At 40.3% G+C, this 22,984-nt stretch overlaps 1 protein-coding gene across 1 annotated transcript in view; it reads left to right on the forward strand.

Annotated features, from left to right (window-relative positions):
- LOC122550241 (dynein axonemal heavy chain 11-like) overlaps nucleotides 1-22,984 on the forward strand; it is a 456,308-nt gene that overhangs the window by 405,470 nt on the left and 27,854 nt on the right. Inside the window, exons 76-77 of the mRNA XM_043690997.1 lie at nucleotides 3,880-3,999; nucleotides 16,400-16,642. Coding sequence (XP_043546932.1) covers nucleotides 3,880-3,999; nucleotides 16,400-16,642 — 363 coding nt within the window. The remainder of the gene's footprint in view (nucleotides 1-3,879; nucleotides 4,000-16,399; nucleotides 16,643-22,984) is intronic.

A 22,984-nucleotide genomic window follows, 5' to 3' on the forward strand; every position in this document is an offset into this window, starting at 1 on the left:
GAGCAGGCTAGCACCTGACTGCCTGTTGGATGGTCACTGATGTGCAGCTGGTGCTTCAGAAGGTGTTTATAAGGGAGGGCTGTGTTCTATATCAATGCATAACATATCCCTATATAACCTAATCACAGAACGCATGGAAGGAGGCAAGAACTGAAGTGAGGCTACAGCTAACTTTTTGTATTGCTGGCCCTACATTGTGTAATAGCAGAAGTTTTCTTTTCAACCGATTCACAATTCTGCAGCTGGATGCTTTCAATCTGATTCCTACAGATGTTGCCAGGTAGATATGGCACTATCTGCAACTCTTGCTGCTGGGTTTTGATGGATGAATCCATTCAGGCTCTGCCAACAGATGATTGTCCTGCTGTGCCTGCTTTCAATGGCCCTATACACTGTGATTGGGGTGTTTCTGAAGAACTATCCAGTTTAATATACATTTAAGCCTTTACGCAAGTTAACATCTGCTTTGAGAGTTGGACACGCTGCAGCACTAATCACTTGGAGAATGGAGGTGTTCACCTCTGTTATGAATATGGGGGCTCCTCTTTTGAGTACCTGATTCATATCCAACCCTTCTCCTCTGTACACAAATTCATTAAATTGACTGATCTCCATTAGAAAACTTACTGGATTCAGTAGCAACGTTTGGGGCAAAAAGGATTTTTTTTTAAATTGGCAGAAATGCTCACGAGAACATAAGTACTTACAGAAAATAACTAAACAATATTAGGAGAAGTTGGCTATAAATGGTCTAATATTGTTGAGGCAACAATATGCTAATCTCTTTAAACATAACATTGAATACAGCTCAGTGCCTAAAAATCACTCATTTGTATGGACCTGAGTTGAAAGAACCCTACGAAGGTAGGGTAAAGGCATGAGCGGTGTTGTTGCATCATTTGCATTTTAGTATAAAGCTTCTAGCATGAACAGCCAACATCGAGCATACAGCCAAGGATCAATGATCTATTGGGTTCTTATGCCATCAGCAAAGCAGCAGTTCACAGGAACTTATGAAATGTCATGTATTTTCCCCAAATTATATTTGAGCAGGGCTGTAAGTTGTCAGACAAAAAAAAACAGAATTTGCTGGAGAGAAATTTACCAAATTTGGCATTATCCGTGAAGAGAAAGTAGAGTTAACATTTGAGTCCAGTGACCCTTCACTGAAGAAGGGTTTCTGTAGCAATTATTGTTTTTGTTTCAGATTTCCCGCATCTGCTGTTTGTTTAATTTTACTGTAAATTGTCAATGTTTCCGGACAACATTATAAGTGTCTGTTATGAACAAGGTGGAAGAGCGCACTGATGTCCTTTTAGTCCCATCGCTGCACTGCCCGTAACAAATGTTAAATTTAACTAGACTGGTGATATGGTCAATTCGATAGGTCTGAGACTGTGTCTGGTTTAGTATTAAAGATAAGTCAGCCAAGTTACTTTAGTCAGCAAAGGACTTTGTTACTTATAAAACTTGATCAAAACAGAAAAAACAGAAAAGATTTAGACTGTGCACCAGTAGATATAACTTGTGCTAATATCCCAAATTTGACATGAGACAAATGTTGATAATGGACTATTTTTAAACCCCACAGGAGGCAACAAACGACATGTCAAATTTAACAGATTCTTCATCGATCATTCCCCCCTTCCCCTAACGTTAATAAGGATCATTAATTTTTGTTAAAACTTCACAATGGACTCCAGTTGTTCACTTTTAACGATTTGGCTTAAAACTCCCTCAAAAAATATTCTATCATTGACTGCTTCAATTATTGCTTGCATTCTGGAGATTAGCCTTCCTTTCCATGGACCGAAGGATCTGTTACCATGCTGTCCATCTCTATGATTACACTCTGCTGGATCCTGCAAATTGCACTCCAGCGATTTCTCAGAGGTATAACTTCTTATTGCAAACGCAAGCTTCACCAAGCGTGTACTGCCTCTAGATTTGTTTTCTAAATGCTAATCTGACTCATTTGCATAAAGAAAATACTATTTGTGGGTTTTCTTCACCCTCACTCAATTGTACTGAACCAGATAAAAACAATGACTGCAGATGATGGAAACCAGATTCTGGATTAGTGGTGCTGGAAGAGCACAGCAGTTCAGGCAGCATCCGAGGAGCAGTAAAATCGACGTTTCGGACAAAAGCCCTTCACTCATGGCACTGTAAAGATCCCAGGACCTGTCATGATCCTCCAACGTTTATCTGCCTCACAGAACTTCATCCTGAGTTATGTCTGCACAGAGCCAATAGCCTCCTGAACAAGCCAACTTAGCAATTACTTGCTGCATAGTGCCTGTCTGTCTCTATCTTTCATCTTCTCCAAATGGCTGTGACTTGGAACTGCTCTTTAGTGATCACTAGCCTTTTTTGAAAAATCTATTGAAAACTTGCAGCAAGTCCCACCTTTGTTCCTAGGGAAGTATTTTGGAACATTCAAATGTAGTAAACCCTGGGAATTATTATTCTTCGCTGAATGTTACAATGTTCACCAAGGGCTGGCTCCAGCAATATAAAATGTATGGAAAAGAAAAAATAAGACCATAAGACATAGGAGTGGAAGTAAGGCCATTCGGCCCATCGAGTCCACTCTGCCATTCAATCATGGCTGCTGCGCATTTCAGCTCCACTTACCAGCGTTCTCCCCGTAGCCCTTAATTCCTCTAGACAACAAGAATCTATCAATCTCGGCCTTGAAGACATTTAGCGTCCCGGCTTCCACTGCACTCCGTGGCAATGAATTCCACAGGCCCACCACTCTCTGGCTGAAGAAATCTCACCGCATTTCTGTTCTGAAATGACCCCCTCTAATTCTAAGGCTGTGTCCACGGGTCCTAGTCCCCTCGTCTAACGGAAACAATTTCCTAGCATCCACCTTTTCCAAGCCATGTATTATTTTGTACATCTCTATTAAGTCTCCCCTTAATCTTCTAAACTCAAACGAATACAATCCCAGTATCCTCAGCCGTTCCTCATATGTTAGACCTGTCATTCCAGGGATCATCCGTGTGAACCTCCGCTGGACACGTTCCAGTGCCAGTATGTCCTTCCTGAGGTGTGGGGACCAAAACTGGACAAAGTACTCCAAATGGGGCCTAACCAGAGCTTTATAAAGTCTTAGTAGTACATCTCTGCTTTTATATTCCAACCCTCTTGAGATAAGAGACAACACTGCATTCGCTTTCTTAATCACGGACTCAACCTGCATGTTTACCTTTAGAGAATCCTCGACTAGCACTCCCAGATCCCTTTGTGCTTTGGCTTTATTAATTTCCTCACCATTTAGAAAGTAGTCTATGCTTGTATTCTTTTTGCCAAAGTGCAAGACCTCGAACTTGCTCACGTTACTTTTATCCCAACTCTCTGCCTTCTGTTAGACAGCCAATCCTCAATCCATCCCAGCAGCTCACCTCAAACACCATGGGCCCTCACCTTACTCAGCAGCCTCCCGTGTGGCACCTTATCAAAGGCCTTTTGAAAGTCTAGATAGACCACATCCACTGGGTTTCCCTGGTCTAACCTACTTGTTACCTCTTCAAAAAATTCCAACAGGTTTGTCAGGCATGACCTCCCTTTACTAAATCCATGTTGACTTGTTCTAATCAGACTCTGCTCTTCCAAGAATTTAGAAACCTCATCCTTAATTATGTTATAAGTATATGTAAAATAGACTGCATTATTTACTATTGATAATACGTAGCTTTAATCCTTGAATCATAGGAAAAGTCTAAATGTCTCAGATTGCCCTTAGCCTTATAAGCTCACTAAAGGGATGGAAAAATTATTACGTAAAATGACTATTTCCTATTTTACGATATGAATATATAAAATGAAACATCATAACTGGAAATACTTAGTGTTTTTCTCTTGGTCTAGGTACCTTGGGAAGATCTGCGTTACCTCTTTGGAGAGATCATGTATGGAGGACACATTACTGATGACTGGGACAGGAGGCTGTGCCTCACTTACTTAGAGGAATCTATGCATCCAAACATGGCAAGTATTATAGTCATTTAAATTGACCTTGATACTGCTTCTAATGAGGAAGACTTTAATGCCAGAGTCAAAGTACATACTAGATAACGTTACAAATCTATGAAATTACTTTGAAACCTCTTTAGCATTTCGACTGTCCACATAAAGAAAACACTGCCAAAAGAAGCAATCTGTGGAAGAATTGCAACGTGACGATGAAGTTTCATTCCTCCTTGTTTAACAGACATGTTGCTGACAGATTAATGCACTGTATGTTCATTCCCAACTAACCTCCTATGTCCAAGAATTAAGTTATACCATTGAACCATCCTATTTTCCTTTCTCTAATCCATTTGTCTTTCATGCAGTGCATTGTGACTCAGATGGCTTTTTAAAATTAAGTTTCTGCCAAAAAGCCTTGAACCTAGTTCAGCCTCTCTTCTTAGAGTCATAGAGATGTACAGCATGGAAACAGACCCTTCGGTCCAACCTGTCCATGCCGACCAGATATCCCAACCCAATCTAGTCCCACCTGCCAGCACCCGGCCCATATCCATCCAAACCCTTCCTATTCATATACACATCCAAATGCCTCTTAAATGTTGCAATTGTACCAGCCTCCACCACTTCCTCTGGCAGCTCATTTCATACACATACCACCCTCTGCGTGAAAAAGTTTCCCCTTAGATCTCTTTTATATCTTTCCCATCTCACCCTAAATCTTTGCCATCTAGTTCTGGACTCCCCGACCCCATGGAAAGGACTTTGTCTATTTATCCAATCCATGCCCCTCATAATTTTATAAATCTCTATAAGGTCACCCCTCAGCATCCGACAAACCAGGGAAAACAGCCCCAGCCTGTTCAGTTTCTCCCTATAGCTCAAATCCTCCAACCTTGGCAACATCCTTGTAAATCTTTTCTGAACCCTTTCAAGTTTCACAACATCTTTCCGACAGGAAGGAAACCAGAATTGCATGCAATATTCCAACAGTGGCCTAACCAATGTCCTGTACAGTCGCAACATGACCTCCCAACTCCTGTACTCAATACTCTGACCAATAAAGGAAAGCATACCAAACGCCTTCCTCACTATCCTATCTACCTGCTTGCTTTGAGTGAAGAACATTCAGATTCAGTGGCAGACACATAATGATTTATGTCATAGTTAAATATTCAAAAACACTTGATGGAAAAGCAGCATACATGTAGTAATATTTAAAGTAAAAATTAAATAATGCGAAACAAACTGGAATCAAAGCAGTCTGTATTGGTTTATGGATGTCTGGATCAGACCAAGGTTCCTGACTTTATTGATGATGGGAGAGGTAGAGTCCAGAAGTGTGAAACCCAGGGTAGATTAGGCTGAGACTTCAACTTGTCTGGAGTAACCAACATTTCTAATAGTTAGGCAATTGAACCTGCTTGGAGCCCTGTGCAGATGTATGTGCTGCAAAGTCCTAGTTACTTCTAAATCAAAGAATAAGCCTCTTTAAAGGAGAATTACCATTGTCAATGGTAGGACCTTCATTTTAAAAAAATCAGTTTATTCAAGTGGTAGATAATAACAATGAAAATACAAAGAAATAATTATATAAAATGGCATTAAGACAAATGAATCTGTCTTTATAACCTTTAATATTATTTGTTAATTCTGATAAAGTACAATTTCCTCTGGAGTGTGATTTCATAGTAACAGTGAACAGAAGGTTGGACAGCAGGCCATAATTGAGGATAGACAGCTTGTTTGAAGGACTCGACCTACGTTCTTGTGGTTTTCAATTGAGCAATCTATTAATTATAAGCTCTTGCTTGCTCATTATTGTTTCATTCTATTTATTGCTTTCAACTGTAAATGTCTCAATTATAATCACTGTCTTCAGTACAATACTTGGACTTAACACAGGATGATTAATAAAAGGTTAGAAGAAGCTATAGTCAACTTCTTCTCATGGTTTTGCACATACAGTAACTGAAGGTAATGTCTTAATATTTTTCCAAGAATTTTATTCCTAAACATATTTAGCATACTTTTTTTTAAATTCATGGTCATTTCTGTTTTCAATAATAACTTATTGGATAAAAACTGAAACTATTTCCTTGATATGTTCGTAGTATATATTTTCAAGCTTCATTTGTGCTTTATAGGAAATAACCTTCAGGTCCCACACTGGGATTTATAGGGCTCTTGGCACCCTCTACTGAAATATCAGTGGAAATGCATCTGAGCTATTTAAAGGTTTTTTTGGTTGGGTTGTTAAGCTTTAAAAGGGGTCCTAAATATCAATTACTGCTATTTAATAGTATTTTAAAATAATTAAAGCTTCTTAAGGACTGTGCCAAGATTTGATTTTAAATTGCTGCTTAACTGCTGTAACACTTCACTGACATATTCAAGAGAACATGCTTTGACCAAGAAACTATAAGCTTAACTGTAGTGTTGTCAAGCCTGCTTGTTAGTATTTTATTTATCTGGTAGTGTTGAATCCAAACACACTGCAGAGAAATTGGTTTTACAATTGGAAGAAGTTTTTATAATCATTTTAATAATTCTTTTGGAAAGCAATGTTAATTTTAAACAAAATCTAGCATTAGGAGCTCATGAGGTGAATTTCTAATCCTAATCACTACAAGTGCCACGATTAATGCCCCAAAGTAAATCAAACCCTACATGACCTAAGAAAATTCAGAGTGAAAATCACACTCTGTTTGTCCCACTAGGATGACAAATTCAATGCATTATTATTTGGTCTTTTCTCCCATTCTTCTACAATGTATTGAAACCCCAGAATTAAGGAACAACAGCTTTTTTCACTGACCGCTTTTGAACAGAAGAAAAAAAATCTAACCTTGTCAAATACCTTTATAATTCTTAATTTCATTTTTCAACATCGGTCAATCTCCTTTTTAACTCTGGCAATTAAGCCAATTTCTCTGTAAATCTGCTCCATATGTTTTAGAAAAAAAAACTTTCACCCATAAACCATTCACCTTGCTCAAAATAATATGAATATTGTATCTTCTGAATTTATCTCATTACCCATGTTATCCAAATAACATGCTCATTTCAATTTAGTGTACATCTGTCATTTATTGAAGATCTTCTTCATAACAAACTCTGATATTTTGTCCAGTAAAATTGAAGTTACTCACATTTACTTCATTGTTTTGGCTTTAAATACTTGGAATCACCCTTATCGCTACTTTCTAAATCCTTTTTTTAATGCTTTATTCTTTTAGAGAGAGGATGATCAAAATTGAGAGTGTGTTGCTGGAAAAGCACAGCAGGCCAGGCAGCATCTGAGAAGCAGGAGAATCGACGTTTCGGGCATAAGCCCTTCATCATCTTCTGATGAATGGTTTATGCCCGAGACATACTCTCAACTCTGATCTCCAGCATCTGCAGTCCACACTTTCTGCAGGATGAACAAAAATTCCTACTAAAATGGCAGATGGAGTTTAATTCAGACAAATGTGAGGTGATGCAATTTGGAAGGTCAAGCACAGGTGGAAATTGTACAGTGAATGGCAGAACCCTTAGAAGTATTGATATGCAGAGGGATCTGCGTGTAAAGGTCTATGGATCACTGAAGGTAACAGCGCAGGTAGGTAAGGCATTAAAAAAAGGCTTATGGCATGCTTACCTTCATTGGAAGGGGCATTGAGTATAAGGATAGTCAAGCTATGCTGCAGCTTTTATTAAACTTTAGTTATGCCGCACTTGGAATATTGTGTACAGTTTTGGTCAACACATTACCAGAAGGATGTGGATGCTATGGAGAGGGTACAGAAAAGGTTTACCAGGATGTTGCCTGGTATGGAGGATTTCATCCAGGAAAGAAAGGGCCTGTTCCTGTGCTGTGTTGTTCTTTCTTTGTTCTTAATGAATCTCCCATTGATCTGTGGACAGTAACATGTTCTCCTACAATAACTTCAGATAACTTCACCCCACTACCTGATTCTTTTTTTTAACTGCCTTACAAGGACCAGGAGCTTCTAGAATGTGTTCAGTAATTACTGTCATTTGAATTGAATTGAATTTGAATTTATTGTCATGTGTACTGAGGCACAGTGAAAAGCTTTGTCTTGCGAGCAATACAGGCAGATCACAGAGTTAAGTAGTATAGATAAGTAAATAATAGGTAAACAGCATCAAAAACCAAAAACACAGGTACAGGCAAATGTTAAGAGTTTGTGAGTCCATTCAGTGTTCTAACAACAGTAGGGTAGACACTGTTTCAAAACCGGCTGGTGTGTGTGTTCAGGCTTCTGTCCCTTCTTCCTAATGGTAGAGTTTGTAGAAAAGCATTGCCAGGGTTGGATGGATCTTTGAGAATGCTGGTGGCCTTTCCTTGACAGCGGGCCTGATAGATGGATTCTATAGATGGGAGGCTGGCCTTTGTGATTGTCCGGGCCGAGTTCACCACTCTCTGTTATCATCTCCGATCTTGAATGGTACAGTTGCCATACCAGTAGTGATACATCCAGATAGAATGTTCTTGATGTCGCACCTATAAAACTTGGTAAGGGTATTTGCCGTCATGCCAAATTTTCTCAACTGCCTGAGGAAGAAGAGATGTTATTGGGCCTTTGTAACCAGTGCGTACACATGAAGAGTCCAAGAAAGCTTGTCATTGCATGCCATTTAAAGTAATCTTTCATTTAAATTATTTCAAAATCCAATTCAGGAGCCAAAACAGTCCTGAATTTTAATTTGGCAAATGACCATAGACATCATCTCCAATAGACAGAGACTGTTGGATTTATAGCCTAAGCCACCGCTCCACATCAAGTGCGTTGCAAGGCAAGGAAGCAAGACTCCATGTATTATCTCAGCTGGTGCAGGGATTGAACCTGCAGAGTTGGTGTCATTCTGCCCCACTCCCTTGCCATCCAGCCAACTCAGCTAATGAGCCCCATCATTTTTGTAGTGTTGTGCTAAGTGTGCACCCTCCTACAAGATGAATAGACAGCAGTAATCTCTCTCTTTTCCAATGGAAGGCCTATTATGGGCCATCTTAGTAACTACTCGCCTGAATTATGAAGGACATCTCTCATAACCAATAGCACTGCCATGAGTTTGACCTTTTATGATCCACTCAAGGTAGAAGTGTTTGACATGCAGAGCCGCTTCTTCATTTCAGTTGCTTTCAGGGGTAACAGAACCACACTTGGTAAAGAATCAGTATTTATTAATAAACGGATGCTGACAAATTATCAGGAGACAAGATGGTGATGGAAATAATGCATGGGATAAAAATTGATAGAAAGAATACTCTGAAAAGACTGGCTGGCCTAGAGTGGATCATTTGCCTAGTATGATGGTTTGCATCCAAGATCACGAAAGAAAGTGGAAGTTGGAGATAGCAGAAATGCTGCCATAATTTTCCAATCTTCCCGAGATATAGGAGAGATATCGGGGCTTGGAGAATGGTAAAATGTGACTCCCTTATGAAGACAGTGTGTAGAGACATTCCTAGTTAGTACAAGTTAGCAAGTCTAACATCAGGGGCAGTTAAGGTTGTAGAAAGAATAATCAGGGAAATTAACAGGCACATGGAAAGATTTGAGTTAATTAAAGAAGACCAGCTTGGATTTGTCAGAGATGGATTGCACTTGACTAACCTAATCGAATTTTTTGATAAAGTAACAGGGAAGCTTGATGAAGAGAATGCAATTGATGTTGTAGATCTGGATTTTAGGAAAGCTGTTTGATAAATGACCAGATAAAGGGTATAAATTTGAGACTGTATAAAAATTGGTTTACTGACAGAAAACAACTAGTCATGATAAACTGTTAATTTTCAGACTGTAGAATAATACATAGTGGTGTTTCCAAAGGTCCAGTGCAAGAACAACTGATCAGCTGGATATTGATGCACAGAGTAAAATTTCAAAAATTGCCAGTGATACCAAACTTGGAAGTGTGGCAAGGGGTGTAGACAATGTCAATTACCTGCAACAGAACATAGTCTGATAGAATTTAATAGCCAGGTGAAGTATTGCATTTTGGCAGAAGGGATATGGAGAGGCAATATCCATTCAAAAAGGTCTACAGGAACAAAAAGAACTGGGGTTTATGAGTAATGGTCTTTGAAGGTGGCAGTACTTGAGAAAGATAAACGTGCATAGCTACGGGAATACGTTGGGGAATTGCGACTAACTCTATTGCTCTGCAGAGAGCCAAATGAGACATAATTTTCTCCCTGCCATGCCAGCTAGCCAGCAGTAAGAAAGATGGGAGCCAGCCCTCCCACCCAGAGGCCAGTTCCATTATTCAAAGTTCTCTATGCAGCCCCCACTGAGCTCCCCCCCCACCCGCCGCCAGTAGCAGGTAAACCCTGGCTGCCTCCCAACAGGCTGTGGGAAGTTGGTCTTCTATTCAAATGTTCTTTTTACCCACAGTGACTCCTTGATGATAATAGCCACCCCATAACACAGCATCCCTTCTCTCAACCTTTGCCTTCTCAACCATGTCTGCCTGAGTGATCCCTGTGCCCCACCTGCCTGGTCAGGGAAAGTTGCAGCTCCAGGTCCCACTGGCCACCAAAGTTAGTTTGCCACCTCCTCCAATACCATCTCCACCCACCCACCCCCACGCCCCTACCAACCTCCCCACCACCTCCCCAGTCGTTTGGGCTGTCAGCAAGATCCATGCTATGAATATTATTTTCAGTCCTATGACTCTATTGGAAATAAAGTGTTGGTCTGTAAATCCATTGATTTTTTTTGCAGGAATTGCACTTTCCATTTATCACTTGCCCTCGTCTTCTGTTCTATTAGAAGTTCTTAATCCATGTAAACAATGTGCTAACTATTCCTTGAACCTTATATTTCATCATTGAAACTGTGTTTAAATGTCCCTTAAAAACCCAGTCACATCAAAAGTAACGCTCTAGTCTTTTACCTTAATTACTCCGTCAAGAGTTCCAACTGATTAATAAGGTGTGACCCTTCTATTTCCAAAACCATAGAAAATTTCCCAAATAATACCCTAAAATAAGATGACCAAGATTAAATGAAGAAAGGTAAAGATGAAAAGTGTGCATTTATGCCACTTTTGTACTGCGTTAGAGGATATAGCAACAATTGTTTGTTACTGTTGTAAAAGTAGGAAACTGCATTTTTATGGCTTATCACATTGGGAAAACCTAACTAAAAATGACAGTGCTGTTAAATGTAATTCATAGCATTGCATAAAATGCCTTCAAGCAGTTTCCACTGTGGATGTTAGACTAACTGGCTTGTAAAGAGTAGGATTATGCCATATTCTTCTGTAAATATTGGAACTCCAGTCCTCAAGTGCATTTCCATAATGTATGAAGCTCTAAAAAATATCATCTAAAAGAATATTGGTCATTTCCGTATTTAATTCTCTAATTAGCACTGCTGCCTCACAGCGCCAGAGAGCCCGGGTTCAATTCCTGCCTCAGGTGACTGTCTGTGTGGAGTTTGCACATTCTCCCCGTGTCAGCGTGGGATTCATCCGGGTGCTCCGGTTTCCTCCCACAGTCCATAAATGTGCAGGTTAGTTGAATTGGCCATGCTAAATTGCCCGTAGTGTTAGGTAAAGGGGTAAATGGGTCTGGGTGGTTGCGCTTCGGCGGGTCGGTGTGGACTTGTTGGGCCAAAGGGCCTGTTTCCACACTGTAAGCAATCTAATCTAAATCTAATGAATTGGGGAACATAACCCATTTTACCTGGAACTTTATTGACATTTAATTCTTGTAGTTTCTTAGATGTCAAGTATCTGAAATATTCATTATGCATGATTTTAAAATAACAGCTTTGCCTGCATTCTGTCACTGTATCCATCATCCTAACAGACCTTTTTTTCCTACATTTCTCCTTTATGCTCTGTGGACTAATCCAGCATCCATAGCAGAAAGAGTCATACAGCACGGAAACAGACCTCTTGGTCCAACTCGTCAATGCCGACCAGTTGTCCTAACCTGATCTAGTTCTATTTGCCAGCATTTGGCCCATATCTCTCCAAACACTTCCTGTTCATGTGCACATCCAGATGCCTTTTAAATGTTGTAATTGTAATTACTTCCATCACTTCCTCTGGCAGTTAATTCCATATATGCATTCCATACCCGTACCACCTTCTGTGTCAAAATATTGCCCCTCAGGTCCCTTTTAAATCTTTCCCCTCTCACGTCAAATCTATGCCCTCTAGTTTTGGACTCCCTTATCTGGGCAAAAGACCTTGTCAATTTGCCCTATCCATGCCCCTCATGATTTTATAAACCTTTAGGTCACCTCTCAGCCTCCAATGCTCCAGGGAAAAAAAGCCCCAGCCTATTCAGCCTCTGCCATAGCTCAACCGCTCCAATCCTGGCAACATCCTTGTAAAGAAAAGACATTTCAAAATCCTTGGGTCTTCCCACTGTAATTTCTGACAAAGGACTGCACCTTAGGCTGACTGTCAGATACCTCAGGGTCCTGACCTTTTTCTGTAGTTCCTTTTAGCCTAATGTGGAGACAAGGATTGTGGCAGAGGGTGGCAATACTTCTGCCTGCCCTAAACAAGATCATTGACATAAGAGTAATGGGGATGGGGTCTCCCAGGATCAGATGATACTGCATCAGTGCCTTCTCAGAGGTGCAGAAGTACAGGATTGTATTCCATTTTCCTTTTCCATTTATGGTGGTGAGTCCTGTCATGAAGTCAGACTGTACTACAAGAATCCCTAAATGTTCAACAACATTTGAGAACATTAGCAGATAGCCAGCCCAGCCCAGGACAGAGGACAGCCTCTCAAGAGAATCAGCGCTACCATTTTAAACAATCCTTTTCTTTTACTGTTGATGTTGGGATTACCTTGCCTATAGCTAGAATTTTCCTGTTTTCTGTCATATCTGAGAAAAAAGAGAAAATGTTGTTCATACAGCAATAAATTCCTGAATTAAGCCTACTGAGAAGAAAGCTGGTAAAAGGAATATATTTTGTTTACTTTAACTCTGTACTGAGGGATGCAGCATTCACGGTATTAAACAGCTGTGCTTATGGGTTCTACATTTTTACAGCTTGGCCGGAAGCTGGCAGGAATTAAAATTCAGCAATGAGTTTCTTTCAATCACTGAAAAATGTCTGCCTACGTGATCTCAGTGTGGGCAATAGTACGAACATTACAATTGTCTTCCTTACTTCAGGTTCAGCTATGATGTCCCTGGCAGAAATGGATCCTGCTCACATTTGCAATCTAGGCTAATAAGGTGAAGAATTGCTACTTACATAAGGTGCCAAAAGGGACTTTCTGGCAGTGAAATTACCATTCATTGAGATGTTAACAACTTCATAAAAGGAAGCAATTTAAACTTACTAAATAATCAAGGGTCAAAAATGCAGAGAGGAAATAAATACAATAACTATCACAAGAGAAAATATGCTAAGGAAATCGATGGGGATAAAGACAGAAATGTCCTCTGGACCTGATAAGATGCATCCTAGGATATTAAAGGAAGCGCTACAGAGATAATTGATGCACTAGTAATAATCTGAACAAGTCCCACAGGATTAGAAAACTGCCAATGTTATACCTTTATTTGGAAAAGGAAGGAGACAAAAAGTCAGTAACTATAGACCAGTTAGCTTAACGTCTGTTATTGAGAAAATCTTACAGTCTGCTAGAAAGGATGGAATAGCAGAGCATTTAGAAATACATAACATAATCGAGTAGAGTAAACATGGCTTCAATGAAGAGGAAATAGTGCCTGAAAGATTTACCAGAATTCTTTGAAGAGGTAACAAGCAGGATAGGTAAAAGAGGAGCAGTGAACGTAATATATTTGGATTTTCAGAAGGCATTTAACAAGATACTACACATTAGACTACTTACTAAGGTAAGAGCCCATGATCTTGGAGGTAGTATATTAGCATTCGATAAAGGATTGGTTACGTAATAGAAGATAGAGAGTTGGAACAAGGGCACCCTGTAACTTGTGAAGTGCCGCAGGGAAGAGAGCTAGATCCGTTGTTATTTACAATATATAGTAATAACTTGAATGACCAAGTGAATGTACTTCAGCCAAGTTTGTGGATGACAAAAATATATATGGGAAGGCAAGTGATGACGATGACACACATTCTGCAGAGAGATATAGACAAGTTAAGCGGGTCGACAAAAATGTAGCAAATAGTAAAGAACATGGAAAAATGGGAAGTTGTGCTGTTTAGTCGGAAGAATATCTTTTAGATGGAGAAAGACTGTGGAAAGCTATAGAACAGTGGGATTCAGGAGTCCTTGTCCATGAATCACAAAAAGCTAACATCAAAGTTCAGTGGGTAATTGGAGAGGCAAATGGAATCTTGGCCTTTATTTCAAAGGAAATGGAGTATAAATGTAGGGAGGCTATGCTAAAACTATACAAAGCACTAGACAGAATGTAGTTGGAAAACTGAACCATTTTAGACCCATTATGTAAGGAAATGTACATTGGCATTGGAGGCAGGCCAGAAAAAAAATCACTAGATTGATACTAGGGTGGTTGAGTAAATTGGGCATGTAGGCGAAAGTGAGGACTGCAGATGCTGGAGATTAGAGTCAAGGTTAGAGTGGTGCTGGAAAAGCAGAGCAGGTCAGGCAGCATCCGAGGAGCAGGAAAATCGACGTATCGGGCAGGAGCCCTTCATCAGGAATTCCTGATGAAGGACTCCTGACCAAAACGTCAATTTTCCTGCTCCTTGGATGCTGCCTGACCTGCTCTGCTTTTCCAGCACCACTCTAATCTTGACTCTCAATTGGGCATGTACTTATTGGAATATAAAAGAATGAGAAGCGACCTTATTGAAACATGTATGATTCTTAACAGGCTTGATAGGGTGGATGTGGAAAGGTTCTTTCCTGTTGTGTGTGATTCTAAACCCAGAGGGCATAACCTCAGAGGATTGCATCTTTGAGACAGAGGTAAGGGGGAATTTCTCAGCTCAGAGAGTAGTGAATCTGTGAATCTTTTACCACAGAGGGCTGTCAAGGATGGTTTGTTAAGTATATTTAAGGCTGAGATAGACAGATTTTTATCAGTAGGGGAATCAGGGGTTATAGGGACAAGGCAGGAAAGTGGAGTTGAGGATTACCCAATCTGCCATCATCTCATTGAATGGCAGAGCAGACTTGCTGAACTGAATGTCCTAATTCTGCTCCTGCATCTTGTGGTCTAAGGCAAGACAATTGAATAGAAAAATCAGGCAGTCGCTCCCTCCGAGTGTGGGAAAAATTGAGCTGTGAACAATTTTCTTGATTTTAGATATCTATTTTGACAAGACTTTACATTTTTCAATTTCAACCAATATCTGTTCTTTCTGGTCTGAGACTACCATTTCAGATGGAATCAGCGATGGCACTGCAAAATGTAGCTGCTAATTTAAAAAAAAATGTTTCCAATCTAATTGTGCTAATTATGGCACACAAGAAGACTGCACCAACAACAATATTGCTATATAAAAGTGCATAACTAGTAAAATGCAAAATCCGATTCTTCACATGTGCTGTGTGTTTACAGCTTTGTTATGCTATATAGAGGAATTAAAACTGCTTCTCTAGGCAGATTCAAGGCGCTCCAGAAGTTTTTTATTTTTCTCTGCTATGTCTCAAATTGAATGGTTAAGAAATATGAATAAGATATAGGTTTATGGGCATTAAGCCTTTCCCTTCACTGATTTTTATAGTTCAATGGTTTTCATGTATTTATCCTATGGCATGAAAGTATCTTAGACATTCCTCTTCATTTTGGTGTATTCTGTGGAGATATATTTATTCTTGTAAAAGATTTGGGCATTTCTGGCAAGGCCGACATTTGTTGAACTGACTGGCTAACTAGACCATTTCAGATAGTAATTGAGGATCAACCACATTACTGAGAGTCTAGAGGCACCATATAGGCAAACCAGGTAAATACAGATTTCCTTCTTTTCAGAATATTTGTAAACCAGATGGGTTTTACAACAATTTGTGTTAGTTTCATGGTCACTATTACTGAGATTAGCTTTCAATCCTAGATTTATTAATAGAATTGAAATTTCAACAGCTGACATGTTGGAATTTGTACCTGTGTCTCCAGATCATTAGCTTGAGCCTCTGAATTCCTTGTTCTGTGGTTTACTGCTATGCATTTCCCCATTACAGCCTGTAATTTTCTAAAATTAGATTGTAGTAATTTGATTAAACATTGTGCTTTATAAGCATTTCTAAGCATCACATTTATCTTGTTCACTCTCTCGTTGCTCAAAATGTTACTGGAATCCAAATTGATCAAGTAAACTAGGAGTTTAGTTCTTTACAGTTTAATGTTTAATATTATTTATCCATTTCAAAAGCAGTGATTTCTATTGTCTTACGCAAATCTTGAAATGTTTATGTGATTTTTTTATTATTTATCAAAGTAGACTTTCTAATTCAAATCTTGTTTTAATTTAGCTTGAAGGAGAGCTTACACTGGCACCCGGTTTTATTGCTCCTCCCAACTTGGACTATATTGGGTACCATAAGTACATTGATGAAATGCTTCCTCCAGAAAGCCCAGTGTTATATGGTCTGCATTCTAATGCTGAAATCGAGTTCCTCACAGTAACATCGGATAATCTTTTTCGAACGTTAGTGGAGATGCAGCCAAGAGATTCAACTATTGGAGAGGGATCTGCACAGACTACAGAGGAAAAGGTCAGATTTTTTTTTAGATTCCCTACAGTGTGGAAACAGGCCCTTCGGCCCAACCAGTCCACACCGACCCTCCGAAAAGTAACCCACCCAGACCCATTTCACTCTAACCAATGCACCTAACACTACGGGCAATTTAGCATGGCCAATTCACCTGGCCTGCATATCTTTGGACCGTGGGAGGAAACCGGAGCACCCGGAGGAAACCCACACAGACACGGGGAGAATGTGCAAACTCCACACAGACAGCTACCCAAGGCCGGAATCGAACCTGGGACCCTGGTGCTGTGACGCTGCAGTGCTAACCACTGAGCCACTGTGCCGCCCCTTATTGCAGAATTGCAAATAAGGATTGTACACAAGTTTTCTTAATATATTACAAGTAAATATGCAACAATGCAAAATATCTGTTAATTTAACTTACCATTTTATATATATAAATGAACAGAACATGAAAATACTGAAGTAGGCTCATTTATAATGGTGGAGAAAGTGAGGGCTGCTGATGCTGGAGATCAGAGCTGAAAATGTGTTGCTGGAAAAGCGCAGCAGGTCAGGCAGCATCCAAGGAACAGGAGAATCAACGTTTCGGGCATAAGCCCTTCCTGAAGAAGGGCTTATGCCCGAAACATCGATTCTCCTGTTCCTTGGATGCTGCCTGACCTACTGCACTTTTCCAGCAACACATTTTCAGCTCATTTATAATGGTGTTCTAGATGACATGGGTGTGTGTGTATATGTATATGTAATGTCTGTACATTCTTGCTCTGTCATTCATCTGCATTCAGAGTAAATATGGAAACCAGCAGCATGAGACCACAAATTGCATAATTCTGAAGTTGGAACAAGACTTCAATACCTTTCTAAATTTAATAACAAAATATGTCAATGATACACAGCAAATAAATCAGCAAGCTGGAGAGACAATAACTGTTCAGATGTAAATCATCATCATGACCAGAGCTTGGATTTGTATAGTGTCATTAATAAAATATAATGGCCGAAGGCATTTTAGAGGAAGGTTAGCAAACAAATTTGAAAGAGAGCCATGTAGAGATATTAGGTCAGATGTTCAAAAGTATAATTAAAGAGATATCAGCAGGAGAGAGGCAAAAAGATTCGGAAGAGACTACCAGAGCTTAGGGACTAAGCAACCAAAGCATAGTGGCTTTTAGCATAGTGAATACAATTGGGGATGGATAAGAAATAAGATATCTTGGAGAGTTTTATCATTTAGGAGGGTAAAAACAATGAAGGTCATAGAAGGATTTGAAAACATGAAGGAGAATGCAAAATTAAGGTGTATTCAAACTGGGAGTCAATATAGATCTACACAGACTAATGTGTGGGTGAGGTATATTAGGAGTTAGGATGTGGCCAGCAGAGTTTTGGATGAACGCAAATGTATAGAGGGTCAGCCTGAAAGGCATTAAAATAATTAAATCTAGTCACCTCAAAGGTATGAATAAGGGTTTCAGCAGGCAAGGGGCAAAATCAGCTGACAATAGCTGGGTGGCACAGTGGTTCAATGGTTAGCGATGCTGCCTCACAGCGCCAGGGACCCAGGTTCAATTCCAACCTCCGGCAACTGTCTGCATGGAGTTTGCACGTCCTCCCTCTGTCTGTGTGATATTTCTTCCGGGTGCTCTGGTTTCCTCCCACAGTCCAAAGATATGTACATAGGGTGGATTGGACATGCCAATTTGCCCATAGTGTCCCAGTATGTGCAGGTTAGGTGGATTAAGTGAAAATGCAGGGTTATAGGGATAGGGTTGGGAGTGGATCTGAGTGGGATGCCCTTTGGACTCAATGGGCCGAATTGCCTGCTTCCACACTGTAAGAGTTCTATAATTACAGAGGTAACAGGAAGTGAACAGTCTTGGTGATGAAGGAGATATATGCTCACAAGACCACCTCAGGTTTAAAGTAAACAAATGATTGTGAACAGTTTCAGTTGTTCAGCAGAGAGATGCGGTGAGTTTTAGCTTGGACCAAAAACAATTACCAAAAGAACTGCAGATACTGCAAATCAGAAGCAAAACCAAATTACCAGCATACCTCAGCAGGTTTGGCAGCATCTGTGAAGAGAAATCTGAGTTAATGTTTCGATTCCGGTAGCCCTTCCTCAGAACTGTACTGACCCGAAACATTAAACTGATTTCTCTTCACAAATGCTGCCAGACCTGTTGAGCATTTCTGTTTCTGTTTCCAAACATAATTACTTTGATCTTACCAATAACTAGAAAAGGAAGTTTCTGAAGGAAGGAAATTTTTGCCTATCCAGTAGTGCTTGTCAAACAAATGAAATGACGTATTAGGGAGAGGTGTTGATGAGGTAGAGCTGTCAGGATGTCCAGGTACATGGAACCTGACCTTTCAGGAAAAATATTTTTATGATACTTCCTGCTGTTTGAAGCATTTATATTACAGCTGACAGCAGATTTATGTATTATTTCTCAGTACCATTGACTTTGAATGTAAATGGAATTAAATCTATTTGGGAGAACCTACCATGTATTGCACGAGTAATGAAAAAAAAGCAATTCCAAGTGCATAGTAGTTACCATAGTTGATCACTGTTGATGATGATTGTTAGCACCTACTAATGTACCCAATTGTCTGATGAAAGGAAACAGATTAACATTTGGTGTGTTTAATGTCTGAATGTAAAATCATTAGCAGAATTGCCACAGGGATCATTTGTTTGGAACAAGTCCAGAAACAGAAGACTGCCGAAATGATTGCAAAGAGGGATGTGCCATTTTTGTACTTCACTGGCCTTCAAATTTATCGTCTTAATTTTCACCACCAGACAATACCAGGACATATCTTATGTGTTCCATGCTAGTGCAACATTGTAATGCATATGAGATTTTCTCAAGTGCTGTTGGGTATTCAAAATAATACTTCATAGAAAGAAGAGTCAGGAGGTGAGTTAATGACTGCAGTTTTCTTTGGAAAAACAGTGAGGAAAACCACACCCACTCATTTTCATTTACAGGCAGCCTTAATAATGTTTGAGCTTACTGGATAAGACTATGAGAGGTAGATGTTGGATCAGAGATTCAGTAATTGTACATTTCTCATCCCCATTTCCTTGGACAATATTTCCTAAATTGAGTGACTCTCACAATCAATACAGCCCTGAATCTCTCAAAGATTAATTGGAGTGTTTCTATTTCATTCTATCATTGTACTAACAAAGAAAGCTTTTTTGCTCCAAACAAGTGCAGATAAATACATTTGTAATAACCTTTTTTTTAGATTACTTACAGTGTGGAAACAGGCCCTTTGGCCCAACAAGTCCACACCGACCCGCCGAAGCGTAACCCATTCCCCTACATTTACCCCTTCACTTAACACTACAGGCAATTTAGCATGGCCAATTCACCTAACCTGCACATTTTTTTTTGGATTGTGGGAGGAAACCGGAGCACCCAGAGGAAACCCATGCAGACACGGGGAGAATGTGCAAACTCCACACAGAGAGTCGCCTGAGGCGGGAATTGAACCCGGGTCTCTGGCGCTGTGAGGCAGCAGTGCTAACCACTGTGCCACCGTGCCACCCAAAAGGGACTTTATCTCCAAGGCACAAGTCGAGAGTGTGATGGAATACACCCCACTTGCCTGGATGAGTGTTGTTCCAACAACACTTGAAGCCTGATACGATCCAGGACAATGCAGCCCATTGTCATCACATCCAGCAACATTCAGTCCCTTCACTATCAATGCACAGTAGCAGCAGTGTTACTACCTACAAGAAATGCTGCAGAAAATCACCCAAGGCTCCTTAGACAGCACCTTCTAAACCCATGACCACTCCAGCTTGAAGGATAAGGGCAGCAGATATATGGGAACAGCACTACCTGCAAGTTCCCCTCCAAGCCACTCACCATCCTGACTTACAAATGTATCACTGCTCCTTCAGTGTCAGGTCAAAATTGTCCTTTAATGGTATTTTGGGTTTATTTTCACCAAATGGACTGCAGCAATTCAAGATTGTAGCTCACCACCTTAACGAAAGCAACAAAGAATGAGCAATAATTTCTGACCCAGCCAGCAATGTTCAGATCTTATGAGTGAGTACAAAAAAAAGATTCCACTTCTAACAAAGGATTTTGTGGAGTTTCAGTATGTGTGAGGAGCGAGGCTGCCCTTAGGGATTCGGAGTAGTTGTGCTCACTGAGTTGCCCATGCTAAGTTTCCCGTAGTGTTAGATGAAGGATAAATGTAGGGGAATGGGTCGGAGGGTTGGTGTGGGCTTGCTGGGCCGCAGGGCCTGTTTCCACACTGTAAGTAATCTAATCTAATCATGATGGACAGGCTTAGAGAGTCAGGAGGTGAGTTAATCACTGCAGTTTTCTTTGGAAAAACAGTGAGGAAAACCACACCCACTCATTTTCATTTACAGACAGCCTTAATAATGTTTGAGCTTATTAGATAAGGTTATGAGACGTCTAGGACGTCCATTGTCAGGCTGTCTTGGGAAGTGTATTCCCCAGTCTGGAGGTGGCTTGAGTCATCTTCTGCTTACTACCTTGAGTCTTAGTTAGCCTGTTTGGTCAAGGCTGAGGCACTCTGGGTAGTTTCTGATGTGGCTTAAGCAGACATGGTTCCTTATGCTCTTTGTGGCCATGCTGTGGGTGGACAGGGAAGCAGATTTTCTCTGGACAGGAAAGCAACCACCCCAACACACACAAACGAAGTTGCATCAAGACACTATTCAAAAGGGCCACAACACACTGCAGCACACCAGGACTGCAAAAAGAGGAAGAGGAACGCCTGTACAAGGTATTCGCCAAAACGGATACCCACGCAATTTCATCAACAGATGCCTAAGAGAAAGACAACGGAACGAGGACATGCCGCAAACTAAAGGACTAGCCACATTACCATACATCAGGAGCATTTCAGAACTGACAGCCAGACTACTGCGACCACTAGGACTCATAACAGCACACAAACCAACAGCCACCCTCAGACAACAACTCACCAGAACGAAGGACCCGATACCCAGCATGAGCAAAACTAATGTAGTATACAAAACACTATATAGGACAAACAGGAAGACAACTAACGACGGCAGGGACAGGCCACTATAAATGCCGGAGGAAACACCACAGAAGTGCTTCACAGGAGTCTCCCAAGCACTCAGGATGTCACCGAGACAGGGGACGAAACATTTGCAACAAATATTTCCAGCTTGGCGAACAGAACCACAACAACGAGCACCCGAGCTACAAATCTTCACCCAAACTTTGAGATTTTCTCTCACAATATTCAAAGAGAATGAACATTTCAAAGCAAAATTATTCCTGACATTCTAAACACTTCTGGAAATTTGAAGATTCACCATCAGTAGCAAACAGCATGCTGCCATGGCCTGGAAGTGTAAACACCTTGCACTTTCTTCACAAGAAAATGATCTGGGCCCCCTTGGATCTCTAATAGTTGAATCATCCAAGCTGCTGTCAGACACACTTCAGAATAGGGCAGATTATCCACTTTGCGCTACATTAAATAACAAGCATAATTCTAAAATCCATAATCTTCTAAGAATCATCATTGTATCATATGGAGATGCCATTAGAATTAGTTTGTCATATCACATTAGAAATATTAGTTCTGAAGAAGGATCACTGGACTCAAAACATTGAGTCTTGCTTTCTCTCTGCAGATGCTGCAAACCTGCTGAGTTTCTCCAGTTTTTGTTTTTTTAGAAATATTAGTGCTGCTTCCATGCTCAGATATTAGAGCAAGGGACAATGATCTGAAATTCATGAACACACAGAAACAGATTTTCTGGCTTCAACTCTAAGTCAATAGAAAATCAGGCACTGTCATTCCATAGTTTCATGCCCTACCCTGAGTATCAAGAGAGTGTCAACAAAGAAACTTCTTACGTTGGTGTAGGAAAGGACCTGCTACTCTTGGAGGAAGTCAGTGAAATTCACAACTAATCTTGGAGAAACTGTTGGGCGAAGTTCACAGCACAGAATCAGATAAGTTAATCGTTGTTTTAAGTCTGTCCAAGAGAAAGGCTGCAGTAGTGAGTATAGTGGATTCTTTCTTGATTATATGTTTTTGGAGATAAGTCTCTTGATTAAACTTAAAATATAAGCCATAGCTATTAATTTAACCTGGGGCAGTGTTTGTAGAGGAATAAGACAGTGTTATTTCTGGGTCTGTAGATTGTGAAGGAGCAAAAATGGCCTTTGCAGTGATATGTACTTCCTGTCAAAGTTTATGAGAAGATTTGTAGCCCGGGTGTTCGTTGCTGTGGTTCTGTTCGCCGAGCTGGAAGTTTTTATTGCAAATGTTTCGTCCCCTGTCTAGGTGACATCC

Source organism: Chiloscyllium plagiosum, chromosome 5 (genome assembly GCF_004010195.1).
Source record: "Chiloscyllium plagiosum isolate BGI_BamShark_2017 chromosome 5, ASM401019v2, whole genome shotgun sequence".
NCBI lineage: Eukaryota > Metazoa > Chordata > Chondrichthyes > Orectolobiformes > Hemiscylliidae > Chiloscyllium > Chiloscyllium plagiosum.